Source organism: Pelecanus crispus, chromosome 2 (genome assembly GCF_030463565.1).
Source record: "Pelecanus crispus isolate bPelCri1 chromosome 2, bPelCri1.pri, whole genome shotgun sequence".
Taxonomy (NCBI): Eukaryota; Metazoa; Chordata; class Aves; order Pelecaniformes; family Pelecanidae; genus Pelecanus; species Pelecanus crispus.
This window is the reverse complement of record NC_134644.1, coordinates 133,802,102-133,814,341: the sequence shown is the minus strand read 5'-3', so window position 1 is coordinate 133,814,341 and position 12,240 is coordinate 133,802,102. Positions and strand designations below refer to the sequence as shown.

The following is a 12,240-nucleotide window of genomic DNA, read 5'->3' as shown; positions in this document are numbered from 1 at the left end:
GGGATCAGTAGTCATTTGGTTGAGTAGGGACTGGATGAAAATTGAGAATATTCTCAGAATTTGTTCCATACAGAATAATCCTTCTGCAGGGTTTTCTCTGCTACCTGGAATAATTTCTTAATCTTTCCTGTGAAGGAGAGTCTCTCCAGCTGTTCACAGAACGAATTAACTTTATCAGCACTTTATTATCATTTGCCTTCATGAGTTTTCAGTTTATCTGATTTTAAGGAAGTCACTGCTGCAATTCTTTGATTTACAGCTGGAACACTGAAAGGCTCCAAATTATGTTTTTATCCAAGAAAAAAAGTATTTTTTGAGTGCTAAGGAGTTTCTCACAGCTTTCTGATTATTTTGTAAAAATACACTGTCTGGCACGCTGAGCCAGCCACCGATAACCGGTGACAGCATAGCTGACTCATTTTGGTTGTATAGAAACATCATAACTACCAAGTATCAAAACATTAGCTAACAAGTTGAGTAGAGCTTCTTCTGCCATACTGACATGTGCAGCTTGTTTGTACTCGGAATGAAAACCACACAATGGTAAGCTGCCAATACACTGCAGCTGATTATTTAAAAAAACCCACATGGTTGTGTTCATATCAGAGACTGGCACCTCTTGTGAGTATGTACTTTTTATATAGCTGTCTCAAATCAATGTAAAACTGAAGGTTACCAAAATACACAGTGTTAATCTAATAAGCCTCTCTGGCTGTTACTACTTGTAAGATACAGATGCATGGGTATTAAGTTGTCAAGGTGCATGGGCATTATATTATATTGACAGTTTCAAGATTTGTAAAAGCACTGGGGTCTTTCCTCTGTGCACATCTGATTCACATAAATATTAACAAGAGTTACAGGCATGTTGTTTGTGGACTGTACTCTCTAGAGACTTCAAATTTTGTAATGTTTGTAGACTTTTTGCCATCTTTTTTTTTAACTATTGTCTGATGTTTTCATCTGATGTCATATTACAAATAAAAAAAGAGCAAACAAAAGACAGAACAGCTGCAGAGAACCACATGAACACACAGGATAAACCACAATTTGAAAGCAACACTTTGCTATGAACACTCAGGCCTTACTGCTTCCTTGCTAATATTTCCCTTTCTGAATCACTTCTTCATTTACTCACCCAGCTCCCATCTGAGCTGCATTTTTCCTGCTCTGTAGAAGAATTCATTTGATTTGACTTCCATTTATTTAAGTGCATGTTGACATCCATTTATTTATTGTAATGTGCGTGCATGGGCTTATCAGAGTGAGAGCAAAAGATGTGAGGCCTGTTGGCCTGTTGTTAGGAAATATTATGGTATTAATTATTATTTTCCATTGGGTTGCTTGTCTAATTTCAGTTTGTAAGTCCCTAATGACAGAACCTTTTCTGTGAATAGCTATTCCAAATATCACCTTGGTTTGGAACATGGGAACATAATAAATACACTGTTGGATCAGGCCAGTGGTCCCTCCAGTACTCTGTCTCTAGCAGTGCCAGTAAGGGACGCTGGGTAGGGAGAGCACATGAGCCTGACTGCTTTTTGTTGTACTCCCCTGTCATCTACCATCATAGGACTAGAAGTGCTAGAAGCAGCATCTCTACTTGTTCTCTTTAGTGTCTGGTTTTGGACTTGTCCATGATTTGTCTAATCCATTTATGAACCTGCTGATACACTATTTGGCACCACAGTGTTTATGACAGCAAGTTTGCAACCTGCTGTGTAAAAAATAGATTACTAATCCACTGTAATTATCGCTGCCTCTAAGGAAGTAACACAGTAGCGTCTTAAACACAGACCAGAAGTCCATTCTGCCTTGGGCTTTAGCAACCCAGTACAAAATGATGATTCTTGTTCCAAGGAGCCTACTATGTATTTTAGGCATCATTGAGCAGAACCTCAAAGTTACAGAAACCTCTGGACCAGAAAGTGCTTACTGCCTATTTCAGTACCTTTAGTAATGTTCATTACTAAACCTGAACCTAGTCTAGGGGTGTCTAAATTAGCCTTAAGTACATCCCTTTTTTGTCTTTGCGTTATGCTTTTTTTTTTTTTAGTAGACCATCCTGACCTCTGCTGAGGTGGTGGAAAGGAAGGAGGCCTGGAGGGGATGCAGAGACCTAAAGATACTCTTAAAATGCATAGCTAATACTTAACTTACTCTCCCCATGTCCCCTGGAGAGGTGGGAAGAGGTGCTGCCCAGTAGGTATGTTCTTGGAAAGCAGTTCCAGCTGCAGGGCTTTTCACACTGTGGTCCCCCTTTCATGCAGCAGCCAAGTGTGTTTTGCAGCACGTCTTCCTGTCAGGCTGTTTATGCTGCTGCACAGACTAATTCTAGACCTCTTAATGTTTTACAGTATTACACAGAGGTTCTGGTGTCATTTTTCTAACTGATACATAGCCTTATCATAGGAAGGTCTCTGCCCTGATGAGGCTGCTGCCTAAGGCAGGACAACAGTCTGTTTCTGGATAAACTGGGGGTCATTGCTGGTATGGTCTGAAGCGCTTGCTCATTTTCCTCTTGCTAGGGCTCAGCATTTTCCTTTCAAATCTTCAGAAAAAACCCACTGTTGTCAGAATGCAGAGAAATGTCAGATTAGACTTCACCTCCAAAGGAGCGTAACATGCCGAGTGCCACGGCAGCTTTAGCCAAGACCCGCCTGTTGACACAGTCAAAGTCATGGTCTCTTTACATTTGGCGATCACCCTCAGCGCTATTGTTCCAGCCACCAAAGGACAAGCTTGCTTTGACATTTCCAACCAACCGAGTCGCGGTGCCATGCAGCGCTGTTCTTGCTCCACCAAGGACATTGCCATCCCGACTGCAGTCACCCCAAGCTCATTCTGCTCGCGTTTCCTTTTTAACGTCAGGATCTTGGTGAGGATTGTGGGACTCCGTGAGCCCCCTCTAGTGGGTAGCTGATGCAAACTCCACGCTCGTCTTGGAAAATGCAACGCTTTATCTTCTTGGGTGGTGGTAGTTCTGTGTCCGCTAAAGTGAGCATTGGACACTGAAATGTCATTATTTAATCCTGTGGTTTTGTTACTTTAAAAGCCAAAGGCAAATTAAAAGTATAACGAAGCTTTTTATAGATGATAAAATACACAGCACCAAGTAAATCCATCGGCAACAGTGAGATAGCTTAGTTCTAACAGGGAGCATTTGTACATCTAGAAGTTCTGTAGCCGTGAGCAAGTACATTTGTATTAGTGTTCTCATGTGCAAATTAGAAAAAAATTACATTTTTTAAGAAAAAGTTTTCATGTTTTTACTGCAGCAGATGCCTTTGGTCAGCATGAATAGAATTATTTGTATGATAATTTGGAATTTAATTTGATTTACAATATGTTAATTTAAAGTTTTGTATTGACTTTTGAAATGGCAATCAAGAAGCATGCCCAAAATTCTCATTGGAGATTCAGTAAGGGGAGTGTGATCGCTTGAGGAACTTGTCTTCTGAAATGCTGAGATGCCCGAGTGAACTCCTGCTGTGTAAGGGGCAATAAGCATTTCACAGAGGCCGTTACTGGGCAGAAATGAAACACAGAATAGGAAGACACACTATCTGTTTTAAAAACGAATTTTGCTGAAGGTAGAAGCGATGTTAGATAACAGGGTGACATTTTAACTTCTTAGACACATGACTGAGCAAAACATTGATCATGATTTTACAATGGGAATTAAATCTAAGAGTTTGTATTTTTTTAGCTGTTTTATCTATGTGGAATGTGCAAAAGTTGTTGGCAGATAAACTTCAAAGCAGCTGTGCTTAGGATGTTGAAGCTCTGCAATGTTATCAGACCCAGCCGCAGAGATTACATTTTAGCATTAATGCTGGAAAAACTCGTGTTTGAAATGCATATTACCTCTCAGTAGATAGTGCTGTCCCTTCTTTCCTTCCTCCCTCCCTCCTGCCTTTCTGCCCTTTCTTCCACCCTTCCTTTCTTCTGCCCTTCTTTCCCTCTTCCCCCTTCCTTTCTCTCTTTCTTTCTCTTTCCAGCTGTCAGTCTGTTTTCCAGGACTTTCCTCTTTCCCCTCTTCCCCCATCTCCCTTCCCACCCTCTTCCTTCCCCTCCCTCCCCTCCCTTCCTTCTTCCCTTTCCAACCACCTGCTAGTCTGTCTCCCACCACTTTTCTCAAACACCACTTCCCAAGTCATGCTGTGACACCTCGCCGCCGGAACAGACTTGTGTTTGCCATCCGGTGCCTGCTGCCTGATGTGTGTTCACGCATTAACTCCTACAGGCCCCGTTACCTTGCAGAAGGTGGCAGTTGAGGGCTCGTGTTTTACTCCTTAGCACTAAGGTGGTCCTCCAGCCATTTCTTTCTGCTTGACTTTCTCTATGTTTAACCTTTCCTGAAATCACTTCTCCTACTCTTACTACTGATAGAGTGACTCGTCTTGGGAGGTGATATGTGAGACAAGTGACATTTAAGATAGGACAGTCAGCCACTCAAATGTGTGTTTGGACAGCCTATGTCCAAAACCATACTCCTGCCTTAGAAGAGAGCTGGGTGGCTGAGAGGCAATGCTGGTGGGTTTCATTAGCTGACGTTATTTCAGTATTCAAAGTGAGGGAGTTGGTAAATCATCATTAGCATAGTTATTCACACCTTTGTTGTAGATATTTGGTAACTGGCTATACATCACTTTCTCTGCAGCTGACCTTTTTCTTGGGATTCCTGATGTTTGTAATAGGAATCCACTTACATATACATGCACAGCCATAGGCATGCACATATGTATATTCATGCATGCACACACACATGGGGAGGCTTTGTTAATTGACGTTAACTGCTGGTGGTTTTTTGTTACAAAACATATTTCTCTATTGGTCTATTTGCTTTGTTTTAGCTTCATTTAATGCACTGGAACTCAACACTGTACAGCAGCATTGATGAGGCAGTAGGGAAGAAGCACGGCATAGCTATTATTGCTTTGTTTGTGCAGGTAAGTTTCCTGTGTTGCACTTGTTATCATGCACTATCATTTGTCTGAGGAAAATAAGTTCCTTTCTGTTTTCTTTCATTTTTAATGATTTCATAAAATAAAACAAGGTATGGCTGCTGGTATTTTATTCAAAAGATACTTCTCAGTCATATCTTGTTTAGTAATTCTTGTTTAAACAGGATATTGAAAGTATGTTAGTTAAAGAAGGGGTAATACATAGTCATCCATCTCTCTCCGTGACTCTGGCTATAAGCAGACATCCACTCTCCATTCCTCTAAGGGCAGAATGAGGACTGTCAGGAGGTACAGGTGCTTTACTACCTCTGTAATCTGTCTTTCTCCATTCCTGGACAGGCCTGCTGTTTCAGAATCGAGGAAATTACAGAGGAGAGGAGGAAAGAGAAAAAAAAAACCCTACTAATCCATTGGCACAGCCAAAAACTGGTAGTACTGTTGTGTTTTCTGAATACAGTGACAAGTGTGCTTCTTCACACAGGACAAATATGAGGTGGAGTCGTATTGCTTCAGAGATGCCAGACTGAGGGTGTAAAGAGTCTTGCCACAGACCCTCAGAAAAGCCTGCAACGAGGAGGCTTAAAGCTTTCTGGGGAGAAGGTGTAATGCAAGCTGGGAAGTTAGCCCCATAATCTAATTGCTGTTGAAGGTTTTTCAAAGGCTGCACTCTAAAGAAGATTTTCCGTTTTAGTCCTCAAGCACCAGATTGTCATCCTCCTCATGAGAAATGGCAAACTGTTTTATTTAAATGGGTTTGGAGGAAGAGGTTTAGAGTTTGTGCTTAGATGAAATGGATTTTCTTTCACAGTGATATTATTAATTTGTCATATTCTGTAACGAGTTTATGAATGCCTTTGAGCTTTACCTCTGTTTGAATTTAAAGGTACATTGGTTACAGCTCCAACACTCAGATAGAACTGCTAAAATTGGAAGTTAGAAAGTCTTCAGTTTTGTATCCTAGAGGGTTGTGTGATAATTGCTTATGTAAGTCACCACCTAATTCCAGCAGAGGTAACCTCTGAGTGAGTTAGAAAGTTATATGCAAGTTCTTACATAAATCTGAAATTTCAATGATACGTTTTCCATTTCTGATCTCTCGCCCTCATCAGAGTTCTTAAGCATTCCAGAGGCCTTTTTCATTAGCCAAGAAAGACATCATATAATTACAATTGACCAAGTAAAAACAGTATTTATGCTGTTTATTAAAGGAACAGGGAGAGGAAATTTGGTGACCATTTTTCCTGCTAAAGGCATGGAAATATAATAGTTTTGGACCACAGTTCTCAAACACGTAATTTTAAGGTCAATAAAAATATTTTCACTGATTTAAGTGACAGCCCTTGGTGATAATTAATGTAGAAACAACATCTTTGAAGTGATTTCAATATCTTTTACCCACTTCAAAGGTTTTAAATGGAAATCCCATTCTGAAACAGGAGAAAATCCTCTTAAATTCCTAGAAATTACAAACTACCTATTTTTGACATTCAGTTGTTTCCTTCCAGTGAACAGTGTGGCATTCTATTCCAAGAGAAACAAAAAGTGAACACATTTTTCAGGGTCCAGCTGCCCTGTTCTCACTCATGCCCACTTCATTCCTCACCTCTTAGTGTACACGGTGGCAAAGAATTCAAGTGGAAGGCTGTTCTGAGTCTTACTATTTTGCCAATGTTGTTCTGAAGTTAAAAGCCAGGGTCCTAGGATGGGTGATTTAGATCAGAAGCAGCTGAAATCAGCGTACAGGGTGAACAATGTTCATACAAAATAAGAATATCTTATTTCAAGAATGGGTTTCTTTTGAAAGCCCCATTTTCTGTTCCTTAAAGATGTTCGGTAAAGGCAGTGCTGCAGGCTGCTGGGAGCAGGATCCCAGAGATGTCATGAGAGAGGGGATCTGCCATTCTGTGCTCTGCAGGCAGGAAAAAACTCCCCCAAGCTTCAGAGATACCTTGGGCCACATTTGCAACAAATTCAAAAAGTGTCTGTCATGTTTGTGCACTCTGTTCCTTTCTGTGTACTTTTCTGACAAAAACTGGTAAGGACAAACTTTATCCTTGGCATTTATATGCCATAATGCTGCATGATTTTGACTCCACATGCAGTATATGCTGCAAAACAGGGTTATCAAAACTTAGCAGGCTTAACTGTGACTCTTTCTTTTGTTCTGTGAGTTTCTGTCTCTGCTTTAAAGTTACTTACACCTTGTTTACTTTTGGCTGGTGTCTTTATTGTGATTTAATTGTTTGGAGTTGCCATGTATCGGTGTATTTAGTTAACACAAGGTTGTGTAGCTTAACTGAAAACAACTACAGAACTTACTGTTCTGGTTGACCTCTGTCTTGCCTCACAGTTTCAGAAATAGCAAAATACTGAAACTCATCTTTGCTTGCTGTATTTCAGATAGGAAAAGAGCATGTAGGCCTAAAGGCTGTAACTGAAATTCTCCAGGACATCCAGTACAAGGTAAGGCATTGTCTGAAGAAACGCTTCCTTCACTGACCAGAGAGTGAGAGAGCAAAGGGTATATATAAAACACTGAAGCCAAGTAAAGGGTTCCGGATACGTCTGTAGTAAAAGCACGTGTGAAAGCTGTAGCTTGGTGACCTGCATCAGAAGCTCAGCATTTTACACTGCTTTCAGATAATATGCAGTCTTTATAATTACTTTCTTTTCTGATGGCCAGAAGCTTTGATCTTCTATACCAGTAACTGATTGCAAGTACTACCTTTTCAGTGATTACCATGAAGTCAGTGTGAATGCAAGCACATTCACACAATGCTTAGTGAACACCAGCAGCAGCAGCATCTCCAATTTACCTGGTTTTAATTTGTAGAGGAACAGAATAGATGAACTGAGCGCCCATATTAACTTGCAGTGGGAAATCAGCAAAAACACAATGCCGTCTTGTCAGGTGGATTATGTGTGGGGATCCTGAAGGACAGATAATACACCTAGCAGGACTGAGGAGATATGAGTGCTCTCCAGAATGTTGATGCTATCTTAAATGACCTTGGGCAAGTTACTTCCATCTCTCTGCTTCATGGTCTCTGTCTGTAACATAGAAATAATCATACTTACCTTTGATTTTAAAGGATTTTGAAATGTATTAATGAGACATTTTGTATTGCTCTGGAGAGATTAGGCATTCACTTCAATGGATGCCAAAGTGTAGAAAAATTAGAAGCTGTTATTAGAAGGGAATTGAAAATTTTCTTTTAGTCAAATAATATATAGTAAACTTCAGTCATGATGGTTAATATTTCAAACTCATTGTTTATGAAGGTGTCAGAGAAAACTAGTGTATGGAACTCTGTAGTTTCATTACTGAAAGGACAGCCAAGTAGAGGAAGGTCATGAAAGGCCTCATCATTGTGAGCATGTTATACTAATGACATTCAGAGGGTCAGCATCGAACATACTTTTGGCATATGTAAAATGTTTTTGCATTAAATATGTGGAACCAGCTTTATTTTGTTAGCGTTATCCACTTTGGCCATGAAAAAGCTCACTTTGGCCCTTGTTTTTTAAACTCGTATTGTATGGAACCCCTGAATTTCATGTAGAGAATTTCAAGGCAAGGACCTGGAAGCAGCCCAGGTACTATAGGCAGAAAGTTAACAAATTGCTGAGATAACCTCAGAAGTAAAATATAAAATAGAATAAAAAACCGTGTTCATGTAGCTGCAAGGACAAATGCAATGATGATTAAATGGGGGCTATTAATGAGGTTGCTTTGCACAGGAATTCAAGGCTTAATGTTGTAAGAACACACAGTGTGTTTTACCTCTCCATTCATCATCATTTTAATAAGAAACTAGAGATGAGATTGATTTGTATTCATTTTTTCAGGGAAAGTCCAAAACAATACCCTGTTTTAATCCCAACTCGTTATTGCCAGGTAGGTGCCTTTGCTTACTTTTATGTGGGTGGATTACTAGCTAATTGCAGAGGCTGAGACAATCTTGATCTAAAGCGTAGTCTAACTGCAAGCCTGAGAGTGTGTCCCATAAGGTGGTAATGCATTTTGCATCTAGTGGTGCTGACAGGGATAGGGATGAAGTCCCTTTGGAATTTATGATAAATCCTCACCTTTGTCGTGTGAGTGGGATGTGATACTGTAGTCCATGCACTGCTGGCAACACTGTAGCTAGCTTTCTTGATGATTTATCATCCCACCTAGAGGGGGAGCTGTGTGTGCTCCTTTCTCAACTTCAGCAGAAAATACCCACTCAGCAAGGTAGCTTTCTGGCAGCATCAAAAGACAATGCCATGATGCAATGACAGTTGTATAGCGTACAAGGAGTAGTGACAACGGGAGGCAAATTCAAATTCATATAGCTAAAAGTTAGAGAGTAACAGTAAGAAACAACCACTTCCTCTACCTCGTCTTGAAAAAAATGTGACTTTTTAAAAAATGCGTTTCTACAAGACCAATGTTTCTGCAAGGAATCCTTCTGAGCTAAATTCTGTGTCATAGTGGCAAGATCTTTAATTTTCCAAAGTAATCCACGTCTACATTAAACTATATTAATTATATCAAAAGAATATTGTTTAGGTTGCAAAGTCAAGTGCTCAGCAATTAGGAATTGCAGGAATTAAGGCTGCCTGTGCCCCTTCATGCATATGCATTATAAAACGTCTTTTAATTGCATGGCCATAAGTTATTTTTTACAGGACCCCTGCCTCAGAGTTCCTGTTTGATGCTGATCAAGTCACATAAACCAAAATTTTCATAAGTCATCTCTAACTATGTGTTCCTCATTTTCTAGGTGCCCGACTTGAGATCATGGGGTCTGATTTGCAGAAGTGCTGAGTGCTTACACCTCCAACTGAAGTCAATGGGAGCAGTGCTCTGACTGCATTAAGTGCTATAGAAAGTTAACTACTCTGAGAAATCAGGTTCTAAGCATCTCATATTGAACACCTCAAACGAATAGATGCATTTGACATTAACTTCTCTGTGCCTCAGTTCCCCAGCTTTAAAGTGTGGGGGTAATCTGTCCTTCCTCACCACAGTGCAGTGTTGGAAGGATAGATTAGAGAATCATAGAATCATAGAATCATAGAATCGTTTAGGTTGGAAAAGACCTTTAAGATCATCTAGTCCAACCATTAACCTACACTACCAAGTCCACACTAAACCAGTCAAGGGTAGACTAGACTAAACCATGTCCCGAAGTGCCACATCTACCCATTTTTTGAATGCTTCCAGGGATAATTAATTCATGTTTGTGAAGCACTCAGACACTGAAGAAATGAGTGCATTAGAAATATGAAAAATGAGAAAATGTGGTCCTTCTAACAAGCAGGATTTTAATAGCATGGGGGAAAGAAGACAAAGGACCAGATATTGTACTGAGAAACCCAAATGTTATTAGATGGTTTTCAAAAGAAAATCATCCATCTTTGCAAGTACATGATGAAAGGTTCTCTAGGAAAGACATACGTGATCATGTAACAAGACGGTGTCACAATGCATGCACAGGATGGGCTGAATTAATTCTTGCAGTTCCTAACTTTTGAGTGTTTGACAATGCAACTTGCTTTCAATGGATTTGCTATGTAATTCCCTAACTGAGAAAGAAAATCACACCAACAAAACAAAATCCATTCACTGACAATCACAAGTTTCATTAGCAAGATTCAATTCTACTGATACTCCCCTGAGCTAGTAGTGAAATGGCAGTAACAAGTTAGATCAACCAAGCAAGTTTATTCCAGTTTCCAACCTCCCATCCTGTCCTTGTCAAGCTAGTCACAACCTTCCTCCTAGCTCTCCGTGCCATGGTTAACCAGCCTTTGTCTCCAGTTCTTCCCAAGGTTTGATTCTTGTCCCCTCTTTTACAGTGAGGCAGTTTCCTAGATGTACTTCTTAAGCTGTGTCAGGGAGTCATTTGTGAGTATGGCCTACAGCAGCAAAGGGCAGCCCTGTGTAGTCTCACTTATGAAGTGCAGTGTGACTACAATCTCTGTGGAATTAGAATAATTAAAATCAAACAAGTATGTAGAGTTAAAACTCTGGACAAATCATTGTACACGTTCTTGAGAGACAACTGTTTATTCTAACGCTTATTTATAAACCTATTAATAAGTTTATAAACTTATTAAAATAATTTATTCTTAAATAAACCTTCCTTTCTTTTCCCTGTAAAATTCAACTCACTTTTCCAAAGCTAGGAGACACCAGTGGATCTCAAAAAATATGTCACCAGAATTGTGAACTGAAAAGTTTGGCTTGAGCTGTTTTCGCTGAATTTTTCTAAAAAAATGAAATAAATTAATCCTTGAGACATATTCTGAATGTAGAAGTCAGTTAAAATTTAATTATCACAGCCCCTCTGCCTTCAAAATGGGATGTCTCTTGTACCTTTTGGCACCAACAGGAGTTATTTGCCACCATATTATTTAATCGCTATGCTAGTTTAAGGAGTTATCCACATTATTTTTCACATCTATGAAGTGCCATTTTCAGCTCTAAAATACTCATCTGCAAGGGGAAGTTACTGTAGTATAATGACCACAAGCTCATGTACATTCACATGAGAAAGTAGCAGACAGTGCTTCGCAGGTTATAAATTCACACCTTAACTTACTGCATACTAACTTCATAATATGAGCAAGCCCATGGCTATCGTAAGCTGTCATAATTGGAAAGACACAATTATCTTTCTTAATGTCATTAAAATTCCACATTTCTTTTAATTTCAGATCCTCTACTGCGTGACTACTGGGTGTATGAGGGCTCTCTTACCATTCCACCCTGCAGTGAAGGTGTCACCTGGATATTATTTCGCTATCCTTTGACTGTGTCCCAAGTGCAGGTAACAGCTGTGCTTAAAGTGACCTTGGAATATGGTTATGAGCTAAAGGTTATAGCGTGCAAATATATATATCAGGGCATTATATCTGTTCCCCTTGAAGATCCCATTAGATCAGTACATGGCTTTTCAAGTAAAGGTTAAGCCTTTTGAGTCACTGAAAGCAATGCAAAGGTCAGAGATGAAAAACCTTGTTATCATTTATCATCTACATTTAAAATAATTCTTTATTTAAGTGAAAGAAAAAGAAAGAAGTCAATGGGCAAAAGAAATTCAATTCTTTGTAATTGTAAGCTTTCAAATATCACTGCTTTTTGATGTTAAAGGAACAAAAAAGCATAGAGAGACACTATGTCCTGGAGAATGAAAAATGTTAACATAGTACAGGCTAGCTATATTGCATTGAACTATATTTAACTTATCTTGCTCTTTTTAAATTCTGTTTTGTAATAAAT

The 12,240-nt window shown here is 39.5% G+C and overlaps 1 protein-coding gene across 1 annotated transcript in view; it reads left to right on the top strand.

Moving 5' to 3' along the window:
• The window catches only part of CA8 (carbonic anhydrase 8), a 36,190-nt gene that overhangs the window by 18,227 nt on the left and 5,723 nt on the right, over nt 1–12,240 (top strand). Inside the window, exons 4-7 of the mRNA XM_075706014.1 lie at nt 4,857–4,952; nt 7,368–7,430; nt 8,817–8,865; nt 11,676–11,788. Coding sequence (XP_075562129.1) covers nt 4,857–4,952; nt 7,368–7,430; nt 8,817–8,865; nt 11,676–11,788 — 321 coding nt within the window. The remainder of the gene's footprint in view (nt 1–4,856; nt 4,953–7,367; nt 7,431–8,816; nt 8,866–11,675; nt 11,789–12,240) is intronic.